Consider the following 27,779-nt stretch of genomic DNA (forward strand, 5'->3'; position numbering starts at 1 on the left):
GTTCACACTTCATTTCAAAGAACTCTAAGGTGAGTAGCTTCATTGTAGCTTCGGAGTGAAACACTTTTTCCTTCTCCCTTCTAGGTTCTCTGGATGGTCTAATAATTAAATTGACATAACTCAGATAAATTCACAGAACAGAAAGGTAACTACATGTGTGTGGGAGACTCACAAAGTCAAAATGAGCCAAAGGCAGTCTGAAAAATCATCCTAAGCAAGGAGAAGGGGGTGAAATGCTTCAGAAGTCAAGGAGGAGGAAGATGAGGAGAGCCCATATGTGGTAGAGATGTGTACCATGCCACCACCACACTTTCAGTCTTTCTGAAAGAAAAAGTTACATGTATTCCTGATGTAGTTCTCTATCTAAATTCTTTTAAGCAGAAGGTAGAAAGCTATTGTGAGTCTGCTGGGTCTTAATTGCATTCAACTAAAACATCAGCCACATGCCAAATTGATATTTTTGGGATAACATACTCTCTGCTTCCTTTCTCTTGACTGTACTCACTAGTTATGCAGTTTTAGGTGTTTGGTGTTTTTCTAAACACTAGGCTAAAAATGTGTAAGGTATCAGCTCCTATGCAGGAAGCAAGACTACACTGTCCTCCTTTTGCTTTGATTTTCAATGAACTGAGCCATTTTCTGATTCCAAATATTATTTAGAGATTTAAGTACATACACTAAAAGAAATATTTAATTCACCATGAGAGTAGTAACTATACTAGGATGTAATATAAGTAGAATATAAGAATTATGAATTAAGTAGAATATAGAATTATGTTTCCTTCATGAGAAGGTCAAGGTGTTAAGGCTCATTGAAACTGTTTTGATCCCAAGACATGGAACTCGCTACTGTTAGGGAGCCAGTGCTCCTTGATAATGGAAGTCAACATTAGAGCCCAGTGGGTATGGAGTTGTAAATTAGGTTGTTTCTTTGAATACCAAGGACAGCAATGATGAGGAGCCTTAAATAACTCTAGTGGCAGAATAACTTATCTCCTCTCCCTTCCTCTCCCCTTCCCTGTCTGGTCCCCATTTCTTCCCTGGCTACCCATTCATGGTGATGATTCCAGCTACATTGGAGCTTTCCCAATTCTCCTTTGTAAAGAGAGTCTATCAGCCTTCTGTCTTCTAGTAACAGTATAGCTGTCAAATATATTTTAAAGATTTCTTATTTCCCTCTGTCTTATAATGACCCTTTCAGGGGCATTCTGGAGTTGTTTTCAATCTGTGTGATCCTGAATCTGATTTTCTCCACTGTTCCTATGTCCACGTACATTGGAAATAGAAAGAAGACACTTAGAGTAATCTGGAAGAACCCACAAGTCCACTGTAACTTCAGGACTCATAGCCTTAAAGATTATCTTCCATGTGGTGAGTGAGGGATAACAATGAAAGGCAAAGTATGTACATAAATGATGACTCATGAGGCTGGGTTTCCACTTTCTGTGGATCACCATTATTTGAGTGTTTTCTTTTGGACTTTTACATTGTGCCTTTGTTCTTTTTGTCATAGTGGATAGCTGAATTGCTCAAATGGAAACTGGAAGACAGTCATGTCTGTTAACTCCTGCTTGCACTACCCCTTGTCATTCTAAACAAGTGGCACATTAAGAAATAAAACAAAATTTAAAGTTACCAAAGAGATCATGAATACATAACTCCCACCCAGAAAACATAAAGAAAAGCTTCCAGAAACCTGCTGAAAGCTAACACATTGTACTTCAGATATGGGAGAAAGTAAAGCTCAGATGATGAAAGAGTGCTGGGAGGTGAGTGTGTCTGAAGCTTGTTCAAGTTCAACTTGTATGTTCATTTGTATGTATATGTATACATATATATGTATGCCTTCTGATTAAAGTATCTTTTTTGCAACTACAAAATTATTTTCAGGGGCACTTGGGTGGCTCAGTGGGTTGGGCCTCTGTCTTTGGCTCAGGTCATGATCTCAGGGTCCTGAGATCAAGTGCCTCATCGGGCTCTCTGCTCAGCAGGGAGCCTGCTTCCTCCTCTCTCTCTCTCTGCCTGCCTCTCTGCCTACTTGTGATCTTTCTCTCTGTCAAATAAATAAACAAAACCTTTTAAAAAATATTTTCAAACCATTTTCCCTGTAGCTATAAAAATGGAGCACATACCCATAAAACTAACCACTAGCCCATGAACATCTGTCTCCTGGCATTGGACCAAACTCACACGCAGAACCCAGGACAGTAACTTTCAGAGCCAGCCAGTTTTCAGTGACTGTGAAGAAAACAAAATATCAATTTCTTTTCTCAGCATATGGTCAACAACTGAGAGACAGAAGGAAAGAAAACATAAAATTTTATTAATTTCTTTCCAGTCGTTTTGTCTCTCTCTTGCAGGTGACCGAAGTATGGAAGACATGGAGAAATTCTTATTCAGATTTAAAGGATATTATTTTAATCATTCATCACTTGATATTAGCTTTATAGAAAATTTAGATAATTTTGAAATCAGAGAAAATGATGTCTTCATAATCACATACCCCAAATCTGGTGAGTTCTCTGTTCTAATAGTTAATCTAAGAAGTACCATGATACTTTTAAAGTGTGGGAACTCTGTTTTTTTTTTTTAATTTTTTATTTTTTATAAACATATATTTTTATCCCCAGGGGTACAGGTCTGTGAATCACCAGGTTTACACACTTCACAGCACTCACCAAATCACATACCCTCCCCAATGTCCATAATCCCACCCCCTTCTCCCAAACCCCCTCCCCCCGGCAACCCTCAGTTTGTTTTGTGAGATTAAGAGTCACTTATGGTTTGAGGAACTCTGTTTTTTTAGTAGTATTCTATATGGACATATACACTTATCTATTGGATATTATAGTGTCAACTGAATTTAATATCTTATGAAGTAGGTCTTTTACAATGAGCTAGAAGTTATTTTTTAAAGATTTTTTATTTATTTATTGGTCAGAGACAGAGACAGTGAGAGAGCACACAAGCAGGGGGAGCGGCAGACAGAGGGAGAAGCAGGACCTTGGGATAATGACCTGAACTGAAGGCAGATGCTTAACTGACTGAGCCACCCAGGTGTCCCTAGAAGTTATTTTTGATGTGGACAAGGAAACAGAGAAAATACAGAAGTAGCCATGTTGAAGACACCCTATCAAACACTACGGTGCCAAAGTGGCCTGGAAACGATGCAGAAATATTTGCCATTCAGGCGGCTACTTTGGACAGAGAGGTGAAGTTGTATTTACTCTCCAAGTGCATGAGAAGGAGGAAAATTATCTTTTACTAACACTATGATGTGTAATAATCCCCAGCTATTTGGGTCTACTTTTGCTATAGCACTCTGATCAGACAAAAACATACAGATGTATGTACAATGTATAGGTACATATATATCTGTGTGTATATATACGGTCACATCTACTCACAGCCTTTGCCCATGTTTTAATTGGTTTTGTTATATTTGCTATTGTGTTGTATGAGTTCTTGATATGTTTTTATATTAACGCTTAATCATAAATGATTTCCAAATTGTTTTCCCTCTTAATGGGCTGACATTTCATTTTGTTGATAGTTTTCTTTGTTGTACAGAAAACTTTTTTTGAGTTGTGCCTTTTAATATGTATTAGAAAAAATATATAATTAGCACATCAAATCCGTGGTTTTACAGATGTCACTGCTTATGATGAAACTAAAGGAGATAATAATGTTATACTTAAGACAACCTCAAGAAAAATACTGAGTCACAGTACAGGAAGGCAGTTTAGAAGTATCTATTTAAAACAAAAACATAAATAGCCTATGATTCTGCATTGAACCTCAAGGAAGCAACCTTGGTAAACACACATACACACGCACATGTACACACAACACACACACACACACAGTGTTCCTTGGTCATGTTCTGTAATAGCAAAGTGGAAAGCTGTCATAACTAGCTATCACAAAAGAAACGGGGAAGGTGGGACAGAGCCATATGATGACACTCTATTAGGCAGTTGCAAAGGATGAGTTGAAGCTACATTTAGCAAAAATAACATGCATAGATCTCAAAAACAAGGTTAAGTGAAGAAGGCAAATTGCAGAATGACTCGATATACCATTTGTATTAAATACACCATAACAGTTTCAATGAACTCATATATATCAAAGTCTCAAAAGAGTCTAGCATACGTGACAGCAGTTTGAGAGAGATGGCCAATGGTAGTCAAAGGGGGTTAGATCTTCTTATAAATCTGTCTTAGAGAATGGATTCATGGGACACTTGAGTAATCAGATCTGGTTGAACATTTACAAAACAAGAATGCAGAAGACAATCAGGAAAAGGTGATGGTCTGACAGTATATATAAAGAAGCAAATGTTGACCTCATGGCAGCAGGCTGTGCTTCCTCTGCACAATACCTGCAGCTGACACACTTAGTTCCCAGAGGGAGGGACCTTCACACACATTTGCCCAGGATGTGGCCCAGGGTACCTTTCCCCTACTTCCTCACAATCCAGGTTGGAACCCAGGCACCTGGATACTATACATGTTTGGAGCTACAGGCTTCATTAGGCCTTTCACTTACCTGGTAAATCCCACTGGAGCCCTGGAACACTCTCAATAACCAAGGCATTTAGCATGTCCCAGACTGGAGGCTCTTTCTGTCCCCAACAACTGGGTCAGAGCTCTCAGGGGTCTAAGTATGAGAAGGCTTGTCTTCTGATGGGTCGGTGCATACTGGGCTCCAAGCAGAGGTAAGGCTGCCAGCAAGGAGCTTAACATCATTAAATCCTATGGGGTAGGTCATATTGTTAGCTCTATTTTTACAGATGAGGAAACGGAAGCACGGAAATGTCAAAAGACGTGTGCAGCAACAAACAGGTAAGTGATTTTTAACAGAGACTAGAACCTACAGTTGTCTGTCCTTAGAGCACAGGCTCTGCTCCTAGTGCCCAACCAAATCCTACCAATTCATCAAGCTTCAGCTCGGGAAGCCTGGAGGTGATCATCCTCTTCTGTCATTCAAAGCATGTACAAATATGATTCTGCTGACCATGAGAAATCAGGACCCCACTGCATCTCCTCAGTAGAAGGGTAGGGATCATATTTGATTCAGCTCTGTATTTCAAGAAAAGAGCCTGACAAATAAAGAATGCTGAGGATATGCCTGATCAATACACAGATGAATGAAAACACGAATGAGTGAAGGAGGGCAGTTTCACCTGACTGATTCTGATGAGGTCCTAAATACCTCTGCCCAGACCTGGGGTGCTTTCAAAGAGAGTTCTCTTGAAATCAGATTCAGCCTAGGCTCTTCTAAGGATGGGTCTCCAATATCTTTGTTACTTGGCAAACACACTCATATGTACACACATGTACACATAAATACCCACATACAGGTAAGATACAAGAGGCCCAAGGGGCCCATGACTATGGGTGATGGGGGAGGAGGTCTGGGAGAGGGGATGGGGTTAATGGACAGGTGGCCCTGTTCAGTTCAGTTCAGCTCAGCACCTCCTTCCAAAGGCCTGAGTGCTCCTTGTAGCTGAGGAATTTTTGCTACAGACCTACTGTCACCTCTGTTCCACTTAGTACTTGTCAGCGGTGCCTGAATCCTATGATTATACCAGTTAGGAACATGAGGTAGGGGAAGGTTGTGGCTAAATATCCAGAGGTTGGGAGGGGTGTAGCTTATGGCCAGAGACAGGGCAGGAGGACAGAATTATGCTCCTGTTCATTGGGGGTTGGCGGTGGCAACTGGGTACTTGGTGAGGTGGAAGGTCAGGTTTTGCTGCCGACATAGTTTCTTTGCTCAAGGTTGATAGCAAGGAGGCTTTCAGCCTTGGTGCTGAACTCCTCCTTGAAAGAGATGACAATGTCCCGGAAGTGGCAAGTTGATTACTCCTTTGTGTAACTGACCATCTAGCCAATGTTGGTGTCATTCCAGGTAGCATAGATCTCATCCCGAATAATGAAGGGAGCTGGCTTATTGTGGATGGCCAGGAACAAGGCTAGAGCTGCCACTGTTCCCTGAAGCACTGACAAGTTGTCCATAGACCAGAAGCGTTTGCCAAGAGCCACATAGTTAGAGTTGGTACCATTCTAGTAGGGCTCCTCAGGGTTCTCAGGACTCAGAAATGCTTGGGCACTCTGTTGCCAATAAGGCTTGTAAATCTCATTGATGTTGGTGGCCACAGATTCAAAGCAAGTATTGAAGCAGTCAAAGTGCTCTTTCTTGATCTCTTCGAATGCCTGTTTGGCTTTCCTGGCTTGCATTTGGGCTCATCTGGGGTCTCCTGAAAGTTGTCTCAGACACCTCCCAGGTTTTCCACAGCTTTCATGTCAGGGGCACATATATGCTGGAGTACACTCGCTGCTCATTCAGCTTCTGCTTTATTGTATTCATCTCCTATTTGATCTCCTCAGCCTGGGCATCCTCAGATCTTCACACAGGTCACTGTAGTCAATCTCAATGAGGGCTTCTCACACAGAGTTACTGGAGGTTCACTGGGAACCCCTCACTGAATCCTCCTCCTAGGAGCTACACTTCCTCTCACTAATGCCTTTCATAGTGTCCTTAGACAGTGCTCAACTGATGTCCTGCATGTGGCAGGCCTGTAGCAGATTGTGGTGGTCACTGCATTTCTGTTCAAGCTTAGTCTCAATGGCTGTGACCTCCTCCTGTAAATGAGTCATCTCCTTGTTGGTGACCCATTTTCTTTCTTTCTTTTTTCTTTTTTTTTTTTTTTTTTTTTGACAAGAAATTGTTTATTGAGGGGACTTACAGACAGAATCATGCCTTGGGACACTTCAAGATGAATAGATCCCTCAACCCCACCTTCCATAAGACCTGCTTTTATAGACCTAGAGACCACTCAGAAGAAAATATTTAAGAATCATAGTCATATCTCTAGAGTAAATCCGAATATATATACACATCATGTGTACTTCAAGAGTATACTTAAAAGCGTGATTAAATGGAAAGAAAAAAAGTGGGTGGGGGTAAGGGTCTATGCTCAAGAAGGCTTTAGGTCACAGTGCAGTCATAGTGGCAGATTTGTCCAAGATGGCATTAGTCTGATTCACAAATAAGGTCAAGACTGCTCTTTCCCAGCCCAGGCAAGGAGTCCTTTTAAAACTCACAGCAGTTCTTTGCCTCTCTATTTAGTTGTCATGGAAACTAAAACAAAACATCTTCTTCCTCACTGATACTTCATAACATTTCAGATATCTTGAAGAGAGATTTGGGGAATCAAGTTCCCCAGATATTCTGAGGAACTGAGTATGACTCTTATGGAAGGTAAAAGAGCTCACTGGCCACGACCGTTACCAGGTCTCCCCTCCATATGTAATGTAGGCACCAAGCAACACATTTCTTTTGTGGTTATGAGAAAGACCTCCAACTTTTCCACAAAGTTTCTCCAGGATATGAGTTGTACAAACCACATACTCTTCAATTTTCTCTACCAAATGGCAATATTTGTAGCTGGCTGTGCTCACTGACCTATAACGTAAGGCTGGCTCTGAACTGGGGACTCATATATTCCCATTCTAGTATACTTCTCAATCTTTATTGGCCTGAGGCAATGAATGCGAGAGGTGTAGCTTATGGCTACACCATATGGGTCAAAGTATTGGAATTAGATAGAAACAGATTTAGGTCCGAGCTCTGTGACCTTGGGTATCTTAACTTCTTCAAACATTCATAAAATGATTGTATTAGATGACCAAATAAACTGCTGCAAACAGAGAGAGTAACAAAATTCAGGAACTTAAAGAACAAACGAGTTGATTGCTCTCTCACATAATAGTCCAAAGTGAGTGTTCTAGTTTGTCAAGTGGCTCTGTCCTATGCAGTTATCCAGGAACCCAGGTTTAGAACATTTCTGCCATGTTTAGCCCATGGCTTCTAACGCAGCTGTGGTCATCACCATTTTTGTCAGTAGAGAAGGGTTAGATAGCATGGCTGATACACAGCATTGCCTCATGTGCCCTAATCTGAAGGTGATCCACATCATTTCTATTAATATTCTGTGGGAAGACCTTAATTTTCTTGACCCATGTACTGCAAGGAGGTCTGGAAGAGGTAACACCTGGCACCTGGCTGGTGTCTAAATTCCAGCTAAAATTTATTTCTATGAATGAAGGGAAGCATAGATTTTGGCTTCTGACTAGCATTTTCCATCTCAATGGCAATATGGTAGTACTACCTCTCTTAGGGTTGTTGCTACAAGTAAGTTAATTTTTTTAAATTAAATTGATTTATTTATTTTCAGAAAAACAGTATTATTTTTTTCACCACAACCAGTGCTCCATGCAATCCGTGCCCTCTATAACACCCACCACCTGGTACCCCAGCCTCCCAACCCCCCGTCACTTCAAACCTCTCAGATTGTTTTTCAGAGTCCATAGTCTCTCATGATTCATCTCCCCTTCCAATTTACTCCAACTCCCTTCTCCTTTCTAATACCCCTTGTCCTTCATGATATTTGTTATGCTCCACAAATAAGTGAAACCATATGATAATTGACTCTCTCTGCTTGACTTATTTCACTCAGCATAATCTCTTCCAGTCCCATCCATGTTGCTACAAAAGTTGGGTATTCATCCTTTCTGATGGAGGCATAATACTCCATAGTGTATATGGACCACATCTTCCTTATCCATTCATCCGTTGAAGGGCATCTTGGTTCTTTCCACAATTTGGCGACTGTGGCCATTGCTACTATAAACATTGGGGTGCAGATGGCCCTTCTTTTCTCTACATCTGTATCTTTGGGGTAAATACCCAGGAGTGCAATGGCAGGGTCATAGGGAAGTTCTATTTTTAATTTCTTGAGGAATCTCCACACTGTTCTCCAAAGAGGCTGCACCAACTTGCATTCCCACCAACAGTGTAAGAGGGTTCCCTTTTCTCCACATTCCCGCCAACACATGTTGTTTCCTTTCTTGTTAATTTTGGCCATTATAACTGGTGTAAGGTGATGTCTCAATGTGGTTTTAATTTGAATCTCCCTGAGGGCTAGTGATGATAAACATTTTTTCATGTGTCTGATAGCCATTTGTATGTCTTGACTGGAGAAGTGTCTGTTCATATCTTCTGCCCATTTTTTGATATGTTTGCCTGTTTCATGTGTGTTGAGTTTGAGGAGTTCATTATAGATCCTGGATATCAACCTTTTGTCTGTACTGTCATTTGTAAGTATCTTCTCCCATTCCGTGGGTTGCCTCTTTATTTTTTTGACTGTTTCCTTTGCTGTGCAGAAGCTTTTGATTTTGATGAAGTCCCAAAAGTTTATTTTCACTTTTGTTTCCTTTGCCTTTGGAGACATATCTTGAAAGAAGTTGCTGTGGCTGATATCGAAGAGATCACTGCCTATGTTCTCCTTTAGGATTCTGATGGATTCCTGTCTCACGTTGAGGTCCTTCTCTTACACTGTACACAAAGATAAACTAAAAAATGGATACAAGTAAGTTAATTTAAATGTGCCCAGTACCTGCCAATATTCAAGGAATGGGGGTTATTCCTACTTCTATTTTGCTCTCGTCTGTTCTTATATCTGTAAATAATATCTATATGTTAGCTCTAAAATCCCTGCTGAATTTCAGATCCAAATATCCAACTGACCTTTTGTCATATCCACTTGGATATTTGGTAGACAACTTATGATTCTGACACCAATATTTTTCCATAAAACCAAGCATTTCTCCAACACCAGCTAGGTGTCCTACCATTCAACTCAATTCTGACACTATCTGCCCAGAGATAGTTTCAGATCCCACAGCTTAAGGGCTCAGTCCCACAAACTGCTTCTCTCCCCACTTTAGATGCCTATTACAAGTCCGCATTGTCACCTGGGCTTCAACTAACTGACTGTAGATTGGAGATTCCCATGACCCCTTCCTTGGGTTTAATTTATTTGCTAAAGCACCTCACAGAACCCAGGAAAACATTTTACTTACTATATTACCCATTTATTACAAAGGATTTAAACTCAGGAACAGTCTGATTGGTGACCCATTTTCTTAAGAATCTCCTCTATCTCATCATTCTCATCATTCCCCTCTGTTCCCTGTAGTTGTTTTCTGTAGTTAAGAGACTCTTTTATGGTTTCTGCCTCTATCCCCTACCCCCATGTTAATCTGTTTTGTTTCTAAAATTCCACAGTATGAGTGAAATCATATTGTCTTTCTCTGCCTCACTTATTTTGCTTAGCATAATATACTCTAGTTCCATCTACATCATAGCAAATGACAAGATTATATTCTTTTTGATGGTCAAGTAATAGTCCATTGTTCATCTTCTTTATCTCATTATCAGTCAATGGGTATTTGGGCTCTTTCCATCATCTGGCTCTTGTTAATAATGCTGCTACAAACGGGGGGGGGGGGTGCATTTATCCCTTTATTTCAGGATTTTTGTGCCTTTTGGTAAATACAATTGGTATTGCAGTTGCAAGGGTTACAGGGTAGTTCTATTTTTAATTTCTTGAGGAACCTCCATACTGTTTTCCAAGTGCCTGTACCAGTTTACATTCCCAACAACAGTACAAGAGTGTTCTCTTTTGTCTCATCCTCACCAACATGTGATGTGTCCTGGGCTGTAATTTCAGCCATCTGACAGGTGTATGGTTTTATCTCGTTGCACTTTTGGTTTGTATTTCCCTGATGATGAATGATTGTTGATATCTTTCATGTGTCTGTTAGGCATCTGTATGTCTTCTTTGGAAAAAATATTTATTCATTTCTTTTGCCCATTTCTTAACTGGATTACTTATTGAGTTAGAAAAGTTCTTTGGAGACTTTGGATACTAACCCTTTATGAGATATGTCATTTGCACGTATCTTCTCCCATTCTGGAGATTACCTTTTAGTTTTGTTGATTGTTTCCTTCACTGTACAGAAACATATTATCTTGGTTAAGTCCATATAATAGGGAACAGAAAGAGAGAAAATATTTGCAATATTGACAATTTAAAATTAATATCCACAACATAGTAGGACTACAAATCAAGAAGTAGGGGACAACAATCTGAGTATAAAAAGAGCCAAAGAAGCAAGTGGGAAATGTGCAGAAAAAAAAAAAAATCACTGTCCACCAATACCAACAACTTCCCCAAACTGGGAAACAATGATATGTTCATTTACATCTCCTGGACTGACTAACAATGGAGGGGTGGATAACTCTGAATGCTGACAGGGAGTGCACAGAAATCTGCACACATTAATATATTCCCTTGAGAGAGTAGATTGAAGCAGCTTCTCTGGAGAGCCATCTGCTACTCCCTGCACAACCACAATCCAGACATAGGAGGCAATTCCTGTCTTGCCTATTTGCCTCCAAGAAAATCTCATGCAGGTGCATAGGGAACAAGAGTGAGAGTGTACACTCAGATTGTTTGGGGGGTGTTTATTGGGGGTGAGCAGACAGGTCAGTGTAGGAATGCACACCCTGAAACAGCATATGTTAGACACAACGGATCAGACGTAGCATATAAATAAATGTGAAACCACAGTACACAGTGGTAAACAGAAAGATATGATGCCCATGGATTGAAAATACAAACACATACAACAATACGTATTTCATAAGAACACATTCAGCAAAGAATGCATTTTAAGCCCCAAAGCCTGCTTGTCTCTGGTGGGGATAGGGGTAGGATGGAAGCCGGAGATGAGATAAAGGAATAAACAGATCAGGGAGGGCCTACAGAGCATCAGTGGTGTTACTATATGAAGAACTGAAGGGAAAAGCTTAGTACATCATCATGCTAACACCTGACCATGAAATAGGTGAAAAAAAAGAAAGGAATGAAGGGAGGAGAAAGGGAAGAAGGAAGGAAGGAAAAGAACAGAAGAAAAAGAAAGGAAGAAAGAAAGAAAGAGAGACAGAAGGACAAAATGTGAATGAAAGTGGCATGGGCGCCTGAGTACCTCAGTTAACTTCTGCCTTTGGTTCAGGTCATGATCCCAGGATCCTGGGATTGAGTTTTGCATTGGGGTCCCTGCTCATGGGGACTCTGCTTCTCCCTCTGCCCTTTCCCACTATTGTTATCCCTCTCTGTCACTCTCCCTCTCTCAAAAAATAAATAAAATCTTAAAAGACAAAAAGAAAGGTGAAGTGGGAGAAGCTGAACACATTTGAATTTTTGAATCTGTGCAGAGATTTTGCATTCTCTCATTGAGTCCCTATAGAACTGTGGCATTCTAGATAACTTCTCAGCTACCCTTCTCAGATCCCTCCTGCAGAAGCAGTGTCTGTTATCTGGGAAAGCTGAAAGGATGCCAGAAAGACTTTCAGAACCTTGTAACAAAGAGTTTTCATTCAGTTTGAGCTCCAGCTGTGGTAACACAAAGGCCTCTTGTGGCCTTGGTCTTCTCTTGGCAACACTGGAGGACTACAACACCTATAATAAGGTCCTGGGTGGACCAGATAAGGGGCACACCAGCAGCACCTGTCACAGAGAATGTGTGCCCACGGTGATCTTGCTCACTGGGTGCTGCTACTTAGCATGGGTGATGGGATGGTCTCAGGAAGGAAGCCAGGGATGAGAATGGACAAGGGGCCAGTGGGTTTTCTCATTTCAGAAGGTGATTTGAGTCTTTCTGGGGCCTGTGAGTTTTGTGGTTTTTTTTTTTTAATTTTATTTATTTTTTAAATTAAATTTATTTATTTTCAGCATAACAGTTTCATTATTTGACTTTTTGTTGTGGTAAGTCTTTTTAAAGCATTGCCTGGATATGTCAGAAGCATGACCTGTATGAGGTGTGTTTTCAACCTTAAAGCCCCATATATGAAGCACGCACATTAACCATAAGGAAAATTATCAGGCAATTACACCCACATACTTTGTGACAAATGTCCACTCTAAGTGACATTAGGTGACATAGTCATCATAAGAATGGTAACATCCCACTAAAAGCGAAAGGTCCAACATTCTGCATCGTCTTTCTCTTCCCGTCTCCATGTAGGTGTCCAGGAGCCTCCTTTAGGGAATTATAATGAACATTGTTTCCTGAATGGGAGATCACAGGAAACAGAAGCAAACCTGGGGAAGCCTGCAAAGCTGGGAACTGCCTCCTTCCATGGATTACCTTTTCCTTGGCTTCTTTTGGCTCATGTTCTAGGAGTGGGGTTGGGGAAGGAAGTAGAGAGGCAGGCATAGAAGATCATTTGAAAATCCCGTATGTGAAGCAGAAGAAACACAGAAGAGTCAAGGAATACATTTGTGGGACAATGCCCACGGAGTTTCAGGTGGAGCATCTCCTGAAACAGGAAAAGAAAGGCCACGTTTGCTTTCTTTCTCCCACACTGCATTTACATATATTAACAATCCCATTCAGATGAAATCACATTGTACTTATTATAGTAACAAACTCTGATTAGAAATTCATGATATATCTACCTCCATTTTGGATCATCATTGAAAACAAAATTATTTCTTTTACAGGAACCATCTGGTTTCAGCAATTATTAAGTCTGATTTATTCTGAGGAACATCGCAAAGGTACTGGAAAACTGGAAACCAAGGATCGAGTCCCCTTCTTTGAGTATAAAACTCCAGAAATGGATTTTGAGGAAAGACCATCCCCTCGTCTCTTCTCTACCCACCTCCCATACTACTTGGTTCCCAGTGGGCTGAAGAACAAAAAAGCCAAAGTAGGAAATGGCCTCTGACTGCTGAGAGCTAACTGCTCTTTTTCACTATTTCATTTCATTTCAGGATATCAACACCGTGCACTCATCCAGCTGTTGGCAAATGTAGCATTTTAAACACTTTAGTTTTCTCTTTTAAGACTTTATTTAATTGAGAGAGAGGGAGGGAGGGAATAAGCAGGGCAGGTTGAAGGAGAAATAGGCTCCCTGCTGTAAAGGGCCCCTTCTGCCACCTCCACTCCCATGCAGGACTTGATCTCAGGACCCTGGGATCATGACCTGGGCTGAAGGCAGACACTAAACCAACTAAGCAGCTCAGGCACCCCTTTACTTCAATTTTCAAGAGCCATCTGTTTTCTTATAGTATCAGATTTTATCTTGCACCCTTTGTTTTCTGATTATACAAGTAATGCAGCCATTAGAAAATGAAAGAGCATATATGTGTCCATTTAATTTACTTTATACAGTGTGTTATAATATCATATATAAAATATATCCTTTCATTTTTGAATCAGCTGTATTAGCAAGGGTGTATACAATGCTAGCAATTTCTTCTGTTTACTCTGCATGCCCTCCCTCTTTCCTTTTCACACTTCACCTCTTTTGCCTACTTCCTCTCTAAATGTACCTTGTTCCTTGGAATTCCGAGGGAACCTCAGAGGAAATCATTCATCTCTGCTGAAGAATTGTCTCTCCGTCTCCCTGGATCAGTCACCTCCATCCACTGATCATTTCAGCTCTTGACTCATGACTTTCCACTCTCCCTCTACTCCTGTTGCTCATGGGATTATTTCTAACTTGAAGTGAATGGTCTTTTGTCAGCACTGAAAGACCCGCGGATCCCCTTACCCAAGAATCCAACACTGCCACTGGATGCAATCAGCAAGAGGTTCTTTATTGTTACGCAGGCGCCTGTGGGTGGTCAGCGCGCGCCTGCGGGTGGTCAGCAGCTCCTGCTAGCTGAGCACACCCGGCTGGGGTGGTGCAGGATTTTTATAGACAGGTACAAACAAGTTTTGGGTGGGGCGCAACTGATTGGTGGACAGTTTGAACTTTTGAAAAAGGCATACTTGGTGTTAGTGGATTGGCCCTGGAAGACCCCCTCGCGCGAAGAGAAAGGCGGGAAGGGGAAACAAAGAGGGGAAGTTTAACCTTATTACTCAGCAGAAAGGCATCCTGTCTATGTGACCTATGTGACCATGCAGCCCCCTTGCCTACATGACCATGCCCCTGCTATTAGGAGAGGGTATCTTGTTCAAACAGGAGTCAAGTGTCATGCCCTAAAAGCCAAGCGGTTACAGAAAGGCAAAAGAGCAGTTACATTGAATTCAACCCTGGGGGAAGGGTCTTTTCACTGCAAGGGGAGGAGGGGTACTTTTACACAACAAAAGAGCAGTTAATTAGTTAACGACGGGGGGGGGGGGGGTCTTTCAAGCACCAGACAAGGGTGAGCCAAATTGCCCCAGCGGGGTCAATGGGAAAGAGGCAGTCATTCTCAGGGTCATGCAAGTGCAGGGTTGCCTCCTTCATGTTGACCTCCTCAGGCTCTGCACTGGCCTCCCATACCCCTAGCCCTGCCAAACCTCTTAGTATTGACACCATCACCAGCGACCTTTTTCCTCCACCAACCTCCAGAGTTTATAAGGTGGTATAAACCTGCCTTTATTCTTGACACCATTTGCCATCTGTGTACCTGTTTATTTATTGTCCATTTCTGGCCAGAGTGTAAACATGAGAGAGATGGAGTTTGCAGTACACAGAGGAGTGTCCAGAGGGTAGTAGAGTTGAGTGAATGAACAAAGGCATCGCCAGTAACTGCCCTACCTTGAATCCTGACTTGGAGCACCTTGTTCTCTGAGAGCTGCCTCCTTTGCCTCCCACTCCTTTCAGGTGTCCCTGGAGTGACCAGTCACCACATTCGTATCTCCAGTCCCCTCCCCCTCCACCTCTCCACTCCCTCTCCACACTCTCTCATCCATCTCTTCCACTTCTTCACACCCACCAATAGCTCCATATTTGACATTTAAATCACCTTTGTCTCGATTCTCTTGCCCTGGTCAACTCTATTATGATCAGCTGCCAACACCTAATTCTGGTGAAACCCAATACTTGTATATTTGAACCTGTGTTCACGAATCTGGTAATGTGATAGGAAAAATTCCAATTCATGTAAAAGTTGTATCTCCTTTTTACTTTTATGGCCTCAATACTCAAAATTTACTTTTTAAATGTTTTGCTTCCCCCTTGCCTTTCTAAAACGACTGCTTGCTATTGTCTTCTGTCTTCTCAAACCTCAATAGCATTCTGCTCCACCTGTTCCAGCGAATGACTCCCAAAAGACCATTCCCAATCAAAGACCTCCACAGTGGAAACCTCCTGAAGAAGAAACGTGGCATGTGTAAATCCTAATGACATTTTGATTTTATCTTCAAACCATTCCATTTCGCAGGTTCCCTGTGTTAACTAATGTGTCATTATCTACCTAAGAGGGTTAGGATCAGGACATGTGGCATAATTGACTCAGTTGTACTGTTGTGCCTAGGTCACCTTTTACTTCTCTAAGCATATAGTTTAATGACAAGAAGCCATTCTCAAAGCCAAAGAAGAAAAGAGGGATGTGCTGACCATTTCTGTTCTCATTACATATCTGCCCCTCCACTCATGTTTTGGATCTCTTTTGTATTCCTTTTATCTATCCCACTGTTTCACGAATGGAAGACATTTTTTCCCCCATAGGATATTTGGAGCATTTTGGCTATGGTGGTGATGCTGCTGGTCTTTAGTGGGTTGAGGCCCAGGGTGCTGTTAAATGTCCTATGATGCTCAAGGTTGCCCATATAGCTGATTATCCGGGATGCTTCATTCTCAAAAAGTTCGCTTGAGCAATATAATTTCTACGTTTCATTCATCTCCAATTTCCTTCTGATTACAGGATTATTCCATTTGGCCCGTAACCAGGTTTTCATGTGGCACATTTTTATAGTAAAACAAAATTTCTCTTGCTCTGTTTCCATTTTCAGCTACTGCCTTTCATTTCCAGTTTGAGAGAAACATATTAAAAGAATTTAGCTCTTTCATTGGATCCTGAATGTCAATGTCACCTTTTTTTTTTTTTTTAACATTTTCAAAATGCAGGATCATTTCTTATCATTTTCCTGGCCTACCACTGCCATCTGATGTAGTTTATCACTTTTTACCTCTTTAAACATTTTCTTTTCCTGGTGTTCCAGACACCACCACATTGTAGGTTTTCAGCCTGTCTCAGTGGACACTTAGAGCAGATACTGATGGATTCCAACCCCATAACCACTCCCTTGCATCACATTTCATGTCAGTAGAACTGCCATTATGCTTGGATTTGTATCTTCTATGTGATTCTGGCTTGATATTTTTACCCTGGAGTAGGGTCCAAAGTACACTTTGATTGGACCAAGTCCAGGCTTTGGTGCCAGGCAGCTTGCAGGGATTTATTCAGGCACAGGTAAGGGACATGCTTATGAGCAATGACATAAGGGAAGAAGTTTCTTCCATGTTTTCTCAGAAAAGGTTTCTTCACTCTTTAAGGAGACCATGGGGATGAAAAGTGGTAGCCATCTGACATGTGGAGTAGGGTGAACATGTCAGAGTAGAAACATGGAAGACTCTAAGTCATTGACAACATTGTGATGATGAGTTAACCTAACCTGTTGCACTCTTATCTTGGGCTTTGGTGTTTTGGGAGAAAAGGTGATACCTCTCCTATTTAGGAAATGTTCACTGCTTCTTCTTTACCTTATATATGGCTTTCTGGGACCCTGCTCCTTCCTTTTTAGTGGCTTGTCCTTCTCTGACTAACCTCTGAGAGCTGATGATTCCCAGGTGTTTGGCCTGGACTTCTCCTCCCTCTGTTATGAATCCCTATTTTACATTGCCTAATCACCTAAATACTTTCATACTTTAAATACTATGTATATGGTACCTAAATACTTCAAAGACTTTAAATACTATGTATATGTAGTTGATTTCTCCCTTTAATCCTAGATTGCTATAAACTTATTTACTACTTCTTCTATTAGTTCTACAGAGACTGTAGAATGTTTCTCTGGACTCTATTATCCAAACGTGAACTCCAATATCCTAATGGCGTTTTGATTTCATTTTCAAACCACTCCACTTCCCAGGTCCCCTGTGTTAACAAAAGCATCATTATCTACCCAAGAGGGTTAGGATCAGGACATGTGGCATAAGTGACTCAGTTGTACCATTGTGCACAAGTCACTATTTACTTCTCTAAGCATAAAGATTAATGACAAGAAGCTATTCTCAAGGCATAAGCAGGAGGCATGAAGAGTCACAGCAAGGGAATGAAAAGAACTTCTTCCTTCATGTTTAGGAGGATCTTTTCTTTCATTACAGAGGTATCAACCACTGCTGACAGTTGATATTATCAGTCACTTTGTTGATATCAGGTAATCCTGATGAGGGAAGGACTCTATTTCCAGTACAGTGGGGCCACTTAGTGCTCACATCATCTTCCCATCGCCTAGCTTAAGGTTGGCTCCAGGCAATGTGCAGGGAGGCAGTAGGTGACTGAAAGCTTTCCTCGATGCTTCCCAAAGAGTCACACAATATATACATACCATTGCACAGTGAAAATACAAGCCTTGGGTTTCATCCAGGGCCCCTGAATATTCTGTACACACAGTGAATAAGCCACTTAAATGTGGGTTGGACAGAGATTGATGATATTTTATATTCTAATGTCAAAAGTAAACATCTTTTAAAATGAATCCTATATTCCTCCAATGCAAAAAATACTGAAGTAACTACTGCATGAAAAGTACCTGTAGTTTACACAATGAAGATATATAAATAAGAACTATGTAAGCCATATGCTGAAGGATAAAAAACACACTCTGAATTTTCTAAGATGATTTGAAACTATCTTAGTAAGTTTTCCCTACTGTTACACATTCTTATAGCTTTGGGGTATTGCCACATGTATTAGCTTGTTGCTGTAGGGATAAGAGACTATTGTTGCTTTCTGTCAGGGTGAGTTGAGAAGAGGTACCATGGGAGGTGTGTCTTGAGGAGTAATTGATAGGGAGAGGCATGGTTGAGAAGGGGAAACCCAAAATACAAAGAGGGCTGAGTTTATACATGACATATTAGGAAAGTGTAAAGTTAAGAGAAGGGGCTTCATCCGATTGGAAAGTAGTAGGGTAAAAATATGAGAGAATGAAAGCCTCAGAAATAATGAATGCCTCCTTTCTTTCCAGATCATTTATGTATACAGAAACCCTAAGGATGTTATGTGCTCATATTTTCACTTTGCAAAGAATGTAATGTTACAGTTTACAGGTACCTTTGAGGAATTCATGAAACAATTTCTCGAAGGAAGAGGTAACTATAATTTATACCATAAGTAATTCATTTGGCATCCTGTGGTAAATGTTTAACTTAGTGAATTTGGCAGAGAGAGTATGACGAGATAGTTGAACAGGGGTCAGTAATCAATGTATCAAGCCAGTTGGTAGGGTTGTCTTGGATGACCATGACAAGCCATTGATACAAATTTTGCTTACTCCTGCTCCCTCTCAGGAGACTGACAAGTTGCAGTTATATCATCATAAAATATTTACATCTAACCATGACAAAGAGGATTCATAAGCTTACAATTTTCGACTCTAGCTCAGAGAGAAGCATCTCAATTTAGATCACAGGATTGGGCTGTACCTGCATATTGCATGGGGAGATCTATTTGACAGAATTGTGTTCTACATTCCTTTCTTTTTTTTTACTTTTATTAAATTTTTATTTATTTTTTAGTAATCTCTATGCCCACTGTGGGGCTCCAACTCACAACCCCGTGATCAAGCATTGCCTACTCTATCACGGGAGACAGCCATGTGCTCTTTGCATTCTTTTCTGAGGTGCCAGTGTGGCTGTTTGAGCAGGGGAAAGGCCTAGGGAGGTAGAGATGATGATCTGGAACAGGAGAGTTAACTAACATTAGTCTCTGTGCAGAGTTCAAGTGACCCATCAGGGAGCCTTCATGTTGCATACATCAAGGAAATAACTCCCTGTGTCTTTGTGGACAGCAGGAGGAACAAAAGGAGAAGATTCTTTCTTCTGTTTCCTGGTTTCAGTTTTTCTCTCCCTTGGGAAGATGATTTCTGTCTATATGAATTGCATTTTTAAGAGACCGATTGTTCCGAGTTTATGGAATTGTTTTCTAGAAGGTGGATAGTTCTCCCAGAGCCAGGAGCTAGGGGAAATCTGATATCTGCAAACAAACTTCCTTTCCCTTCTTTGTTACTAAAGATTCCTGCACCTCCCACAACTGTAGCTTCTTTTCAACCTGTTCAACATATTTACCTAAATATGTATCTGTTTCTCCCCCAGTGGTGGGAAGCCTTTGGTTTGACCACATCAAAGGTTGGTATGAGCACAGAAGCCTCTTCAACATTCAGTTCATGACCTATGAGGAGATGAAGAAGGTGAGAAACATGATGTCAGAGACTTTGTGGCAGCTGAAAGGCACCCTGATCGAATGAATTGATGGTTCATGGGTAGAACACCCAAAAACAATACCAAATTTGAGATCCCAGAGTAGATGTACAGGAGACATTTTTCTTCTATCACTTCTGTACCTTGATTACCAGGTGGTCATTTACAACTAATTACCTGGGACTTTTTTTCCAAAAGTAACTGTGTATGAGGCATTGTCTATTTATCCTTATGGGTATGCACCTGTTTGATTATTGTGAGCCAGATTATTGGTCAGTCTTTTGTGGATTATGTAATCTAATTTTTGCATTATTGATTCTATTAGCATGCTTGATGTTATATTCATTTTTCTGGGATGCATCTCCTGGGAAATTTTATACTCATCTGTACTGTGTATAGTTAAGCCCTGCAGGAAAAATTAAGTGAAATGTCTGTGTTATGATTAGAAGGAATCCAGATCCCAGTAGTCAACTATGAACACCTTAAAACAGAAGAACTTCTACTACTTATTGACTGAATCCCAGAGGCAGGTTATCCTGATACTGTTTGTAGCAACTCCAGCATGTCGTGAATGTCCCAGGCATTTTCTCTCTTTCCTTCCTATCATATTTAGTGTGGCAATGATGTCTCCCCTCATAGTAGCAGGATGAGGGCTCCAAAGTGATGTCCTCAGATGACAGCATGTATGGCAGAAAGAGAAGGAAGTGGGACAAGAAGGACTTCCTTGCCTTGCTTTGCTCTCATCTCATCACTAGAAGGAAAATCACTCTTTTAAGCTTCTGTTTGACTTCATCTTTCTGTTTCAATACCAAAATTGGGTCATGTGACCAACCCAGGTGAATATCTCCTAGAGGGCAATGGGATTACCCTGAGGATCTTCGATCAATCAGGATCATTACCGGACAGGGACTGGGCACTGCTGCCCGAACACCACCAGGGATCTCTAAACACGGAAGAGGAGAAGGAGCTGCAAGCCAGGCACGATTAAGGGCTGCTACCTGCTGAGTATTTGTCCCTGGTTTCTGTTACCCCTGCCCCAAGCTGATGACACCCTTCCTAGAATCTTGTTGAGTCTGTAACACCTACCAAAGTGAGATTCAGGTCCGGTCCTATCTGTAACCTTCCCCACATTATGGCCTCTCCACTGCTTCCGGCCTTATCTCACCACTTTCTCACATGAGCCTATGAAGCTCCACCAGGGACGCTGAAATTCTGACAGTCACCTGACCTGGTATCTCATACCTTCCATGCAACACCAACACTGCGTATATTCTTTCTTTTGTCTGGACTCCACCTCTTCAGTGTGACTATCTAGAAAACACCTCTTTTTGCTTGAACTCTCAGGACAAATTTGTCGTCTTTGTTGAAACTTTCTCTGAATTCTGCCCATAGGTCTGTGTAATGATTTCCCAGCACTGATTCTCTGTTGTGCCTCTGTGCCCTTGCTCCATTGCATGGACAGTGTCTGACATAGGTATCTGCTCCCAATTTTTGCTGAGTTAATGCAGATAGAATGAATATGAGTGTTCCTAAATGAACTCAAATGTGCTCTAAAACACTGCACAGTGGAAGATGAATTTACCAAGAAGGAATAAGCAAGTCACTTCTCATGGTGCAACTCCATTTTTCTAGCCAGCATAAGTATCTGCATTTTTCACTCCCATAAGAATACTTAGCTGTGAGTTTTGTTGAAGTCTTCTTTCTTATAATTGCATTATTTACCATACTCTGATTTATTTCAGGATCCCAGATGTTCTGTGTTAAAAATCTGCAAGATTCTGGGGAAAGTATTGAGTGCTGAGGATATCGATGCAGTTGTGAGACAGGCCACATTTGAGAACATGAAGGATGACCCACTAGCAAATTATGACAATATAAAAGCCATTGCATTTGGGCCAAATGCAAAAGGTCATTTTCTTCGCAAAGGTGAGGGTGAACAGTGAGCGGCCAAGTTGCACTCTGGTAGCAATGGGCTAGAGTGTAGCTTCTAAGTTTGTTGGTGGACTCTCCTAAGATCATGGGCCCTCATGGGCCTGTTCATTTGGCTAGAAAGATGATTTCCTATGATTTCTTCTGGTGTTCTACAAGGAGACTCTGCTATTTGTTCGCTGAATAAATCTAATGAGTGACTTATAGTCATGAGGTCTTCCTCATGGCCCCTTGACAATCTACCGATTCCTAGCACAATGTCTCCACAAATGGTTGTTCATTTAGTGTTAGTCTGCTTTCCCTCATTAGCATGTGCTCAGCTCCTGTTGCAGAGTTAATGACAGCTGTGGCCCTCACTGGCTGCTCTTCCTTCTCTGTGCTTTACCCTCAAGCTCCTCCAGGGTTGACTTAAGAACACACATTCATCCTTTCTGATGGAGGCATAATACTCCATAGTGTATATGGACCACATTTTCCTTATCCGTTCATCTGTAGAAGGGCATCTTGGTTCTTTCCATAGTTTGGCGACCGTGGCCATTGCTGCTATAAACATTGGGGAACAGATGACCCTTCTTTTCACTACATCTGTATCTTTGGGGTAAATACCCAGGAGAGCAATTGGAGGGTCAGAGGGAAGTTCTATTTTTAATTTCTTGAGGAATCTCCACACTGTTCTCCAAAGAGGCTGCACCAACTTGCATTCCCACCAATAGTGGAAGAGGGTTCCCCTTTCTCCACATCCCCTCCAACACATGTTGTTTCCTGTCTTGTTAATTTTGGCCATTCTAACTGGTGTAAAGTGATATCTCAAATGTGGTTTTAATTTGAATCTCCCTGAGGGCTAGTGATGATGAACATTTTTTCATGTGTCGGATAGCCATTTGTATGTCTTGATTGGAGAAGTGTCTGTTCATATTTTCTGCCCATTTTTTTTTTTTTGGTGCCAATTTTAAATACAGTTTTATTTAAGACATTGCATTTTCCACTTAACAATACAGTGCTTATAAAGTGCAATGTTTATTTCCTTTCCCTGTGCACATATTCCATATTCAAGTATCAAGAATGCCCAGTTTTTTTGCTATAGCAGCTCAACATTATAACTGCCATGGAATTTGCTACAAATTTGGGTCCTTTGAATATTGTATGTGGAACAATGCTCAACCTATTTATTCTCAGATTGGTTTAGTCAACCTCTTCAATGGTGGGCCCAGAGGAGGCACCACCAGAGGGAGGAGCTCCACCACCAGGGAAGCCTCCAGGCATTCCTCCTGGCATGCCCCCTGCACTCTGGTACAGCTTGGTGATGATGGGGTTGCAGACTTTCTCCAACTCTTTCTGCTGGTGTTCAGATTCTTCCTTCTCTGCAGTCTGGTTCTTATCAAGCCAGTTGATGATTTCATTGCACTTGTCAAGAATCTTCTGTTTGTCTTCATCATTTATCTTGCCCTGAAGTTTTTCATCTTCAACAGTTGCTTTCATGTTGAATGCATAAGACTCCAGTGAATTCTTGGAAGACACCTTGTCCCGCTGTTTCTCATCTTCAGCTTTGTACTTCTCAGCTTCCTGGACCATGCGCTCAATATCTTCCTTGCTCAAGCGGCCCTTATCATTAGTGATGGTAATCTTGTTCTCTTTTCCTGTGCTCTTATCCATGGCAGAGACATTGAGGATACCATTAGCATCAATATCGAAAGTGACCTCAATCTGAGGGACACCACGAGGAGCAGGAGGTATGCCTGTGAGTTCAAACTTTCCAAGTAGATTGTTGTCCTTGGTCATGGCATGCTCACCTTCATACACCTGAATAAGCACACCAGGCTGGTTGTCGGAGTAGGTAGTGAAGGTCTGTGTCTGTTTGGTAGGAATGGTAGTATTACGCTTGATAAGAACAGTCATGACTCCTCCAGCAGTTTCAATACCAAGAGAAAGTGGAGTGACATCCAACAGCAGCAAATCTTGAACATTTTCAGATTTGTCTCCAGAAAGGATGGCTGCCTGGACAGCTGCACCGTAAGCAACAGCTTCATCAGGGTTGATGCTCTTATTCAGTTCTTTTCCATTGAAGAAATCTTGGAGAAGTTTCTGAATCTTGGGGATACGGGTAGAACCACCCACCAGAACAATATCATGGATCTGAGACTTGTCTAACTTGGCATCCCGAAGAGCTTTCTCTACAGGGTCCAGGGTGCCACGGAACAGGTCAGCATTTAATTCTTCAAACCGGGCACGAGTGATAGAGGTATAGAAGTCGATTCCTTCATACAGAGAATCAATCTCAATACTGGCCTGGGTACTGGAAGAAAGTGTACGCTTAGCACGTTCACAAGCAGTACGGAGACGACGAACTGCCCTCTTGTTTTCACTGATATCTTTCTTATGTTTGCGCTTGAACTCTGCAATAAAATGGTTGACCATTCGGTTGTCAAAGTCTTCTCCACCTAAGTGGGTGTCTCCAGCTGTGGACTTAACCTCAAAGATCCCATCTTCAATAGTAAGGATTGACACATCAAAAGTGCCACCTCCTAAGTCAAAGATCAGCACATTCCTTTCAGCTCCAACTTTTTTGTCTAAGCCATAAGCAATAGCAGCAGCAGTTGGTTCATTGATGATTCTAAGTACATTGAGACCAGCAATAGTTCCAGCATCTTTGGTAGCCTGACGCTGAGAATCATTGAAGTATGCAGGTACTGTGACAACTGCATTGGTAACAGTCTTCCCAAGATAAGCCTCTGCGATTTCCTTCATTTTTGTCAAAACCATAGAAGACACCTCCTCTGGATAAAAGCTTTTTGTCTCTCCCTTGTATTCTACTTGGACCTTGGGCCTGCCAGCATCATTCACCACCATGAAAGGCCAATGCTTCATATCAGACTGGACAACAGCATCATCAAATCTCCGTCCAATCAGGCGTTTGGCATAAAAAACTGTGTTGGTGGGGTTCATCGCAACTTGGTTCTTGGCAGCATCACCGATCAATCGTTCGGTGTCCGTGAAGGCGACATAACTTGGGGTGGTCCGGTTTCCCTGATCATTGGCAATTATTTCCACTTTCCCGTGCTGGAAGACACCCACGCAGGAGTAGGTGGTGCCAAGATCAATGCCAACTGCAGGTCCCTTAGACATGGTTGCTTGCGTGTAGGCCTGGCTCGGGTTGAGAAGAAGACAGCAATCCAAAGATCTGGCCCCGCGTTCAATGAGAACCTCTTCTGCCCATTTTTTTTTTTATATGATTGTCTGTCTTGTGTGTGTTGAGTTTGAGGAGTTCATTATAGATCCTGGATATCAACCTTTTGTCTGTACTGTCATTTTCAAATATCTTCTCCCATTCCATGGGTTACCTCTTTGTTTTTTTGACTGTTTCCTTTGCTGTATACCCAACTTTTGTAGCAACATGGATGGGACTGAAAGAGATTATGCTGAGTGAAATAAGTCAAGCAGAGAGTCATCATATGGTTTCACTTATTTGTGGAGCATAACATAAAGCATGGAGCACATGGGGAGTTAGAAGAAGGGAGTTGGGGTAAATTGGAAGGGGAGGTGAATCATGAGAGACTATGGACTCTGAAAAACAATCTGAGGGTTTGAAGTGGCAGGGGGGGTGGGAGGTTGGGGTACCAGGTGGTGGGTATTCTAGAGGTCACGGATTGCATGGAGCACTAGGTGTGGTGAAAAAATAATGAATACTGTTATGCTGAAAATTAATTAATTTTAAAAAAAGAACACACATTCACTGCACTTTTGTTCTTGGGCAGGACTGTCATGTGTCCTCTAGGAAACCAGATTCTTACATCATAAAAAAGTATAGGAATATCTCATTTGTCTCAATATCTCATACTTCTGGTGACTGGGATTATAAATTAATAACTTCATACATAACTTATATATTTGAACATGTTAAATATTTCTTTTATTTTTATACCATCATTCTAAATGATATGATTTTAGTACACAAATAATGTATAATACAGAATTAGAGACATAAATTTTGCATTTGATCATAGGGTTCTATGCCTCTATGTCAAGTAGCAAGAAATATGCACTTTGATTTTTCTAAATTAGGATTTCCTTCACTTAATCACTTCCTATGTCTTTTTTTAAAATTTTTTTTATTTTTTATAAACATATATTTTTATCCCCAGGGGTACAGGTCTGTGAATCGCCAGGTTTACACACTTCACAGCACTCATCAAAGCACATACCCTCCCCAGTGTCCATAAACCCACTCCCCTTCGCCCAACCCCTCTCCCCCCCAGCAACCCTCAGTTTGTTTTGTGAGATTAAGAGTCACTTATGGTTTGTCTCCCTCCCAATCCCATCTTGTTTCATTGATTCTTCTCCTACCCACTTAAGCCCCCATGTTGCATCACCACTTCCTCATATCAGGGAGATCATATGATAGTTGTCTGTCTCTGCTTGACTTATTTCGCTAAGCATGATACGCTCTAGTTCCATCCATGTTGTCGCAAATGGCAAGATTTCATTTCTTTTGATGGCTGCATAGTATTCCATTGTGTATATATACCACATCTTCTTGATCCATTCATCTGTTGATGGACATCTAGGTTCTTTCCATAGTTTGGCTATTGTGGACATTGCTGCTATAAACATTCGGGTGCACGTGCCCCTTAGGATCACTACGTTTGTATCTTTAGGGTAAATACCCAATAGTGCAATTGCTGGGTCATAGGGCAGTTCTATTTTCAACATTTTGAGGAACCTCCATGCTGTTTTCCAGAGTGGCTGCACCAGCTTGCATTCCCACCAACAGTGTAGGAGGGTTCCCCTTTCTCCGCATCCTCGCCACCATCTGTCATTTCCTGACTTGTTGATTTTAGACATTCTGACTGGTGTGAGGTGGTATCTCATTGTGGTTTTGATTTGTATTTCTCTGATGCCGAGTGATAGGCTAATGATCTTCGATTACAGCAGAACTGCCAGGATGAGTTTGCCCCCTGGCCAGGAGGTGAGAGAGTGATGGGGTGTGGCCATGTGCAGGAGTCAGTGGGGGGCCTTTTGGGGAGAAAAATGAGAGTGCCAGAAATGCTTCTCCCAATACCACTAAGGTATCAAGCCCCCTCTTCCATAGAATCTTCACGGATGTAGTTGCCTTCTTTTTCCTCCCAGGTACCATCGGAGACTGGAAAAATCACCTGACTGTTGAGCAGAATGAAAGGTTTGACCAGATTTTCCAAAGGGAGATGAAGGATTTTTCCCTGGAGTTCATCTGGGACATGAATGAAGACTAGAATGTGAAGCAAAGCACAGATCCCCTAAAAAAGCACTGTCGAAGGAAACATATTGAATTGTCCACGTTCATCGTTGACTGTCACTGAATCATTACTGTAAAACCTGAGTGATGAATAACTATGAATATCCAACTCTCCATCATTTGCCATCTGTGGCCTGTTGTCCATTGGCGGGGATCCCCCAGTGCCTGTTCAGGAGAGGGTTTCCTCTTGGTTTTGGTGTATAATTAGGGAAGAGTTTTTATTTTATATCCAGAAATTCCAAAGGTCTTCGGCCAAATAGGAGGTCATAACATGTGATCAATTTACATCTTGTAATAGAAGACTTGTCATTTATAAAAAGGGTACTTATGGCCTTTCTTCATATATCAGGTTTTAATTTTTACATAGTGAGTCAACCTTTCATTTTATGGCTTCTAGGTTTTGTGTTTGACTTTGAGGGTTGCCAACACGAGTATCTTCATGCATTCATAAATCTTATTTTTCTTTCTCTTA

The 27,779-nt window shown here is 41.4% G+C and overlaps 2 protein-coding genes across 2 annotated transcripts; one reads left to right on the top strand and one right to left on the bottom strand.

The window, feature by feature from the left end:
• Positions 1-27,779, top strand: LOC131833882 (amine sulfotransferase-like). The gene is made up of 7 exons (XM_059177760.1): positions 1-29; positions 2,361-2,513; positions 13,415-13,623; positions 18,879-19,002; positions 20,005-20,099; positions 21,852-22,035; positions 27,163-27,779. Exons 2-7 carry the CDS (start codon positions 2,372-2,374, stop codon positions 27,282-27,284), a joined length of 876 nt encoding a protein of 291 aa, XP_059033743.1. The 5' UTR covers positions 1-29; positions 2,361-2,371; the 3' UTR covers positions 27,285-27,779.
• On the bottom strand, positions 23,037-25,244 carry LOC131833881 (heat shock cognate 71 kDa protein-like). Its single transcript, XM_059177758.1, has one exon. The coding sequence runs from the start codon at positions 25,159-25,161 to the stop codon at positions 23,221-23,223; it is 1,941 nt and encodes a 646-aa protein (XP_059033741.1). The 5' UTR covers positions 25,162-25,244; the 3' UTR covers positions 23,037-23,220.

This window comes from Mustela lutreola, chromosome 6 (genome assembly GCF_030435805.1).
Source record: "Mustela lutreola isolate mMusLut2 chromosome 6, mMusLut2.pri, whole genome shotgun sequence".
In the NCBI taxonomy this organism is placed as follows: Eukaryota; Metazoa; Chordata; class Mammalia; order Carnivora; family Mustelidae; genus Mustela; species Mustela lutreola.

Coding starts and splice junctions, on each gene's coding strand:
- LOC131833882 (XM_059177760.1), top strand. CDS start 2,372: ATGGAAGACATGGAGAAATTCTTATTCAGATTTAAAGGATATTATTTT. Junction 2,514..13,414: donor AATCACATACCCCAAATCTG/GTGAGTTCTCTG, acceptor TTTCTTTTACAG/GAACCATCTGGTTTCAGCAA. Junction 19,003..20,004: donor ACAATTTCTCGAAGGAAGAG/GTAACTATAATT, acceptor TTTCTCCCCCAG/TGGTGGGAAGCCTTTGGTTT.
- LOC131833881 (XM_059177758.1), bottom strand. CDS start 25,161: ATGTCTAAGGGACCTGCAGTTGGCATTGATCTTGGCACCACCTACTCC.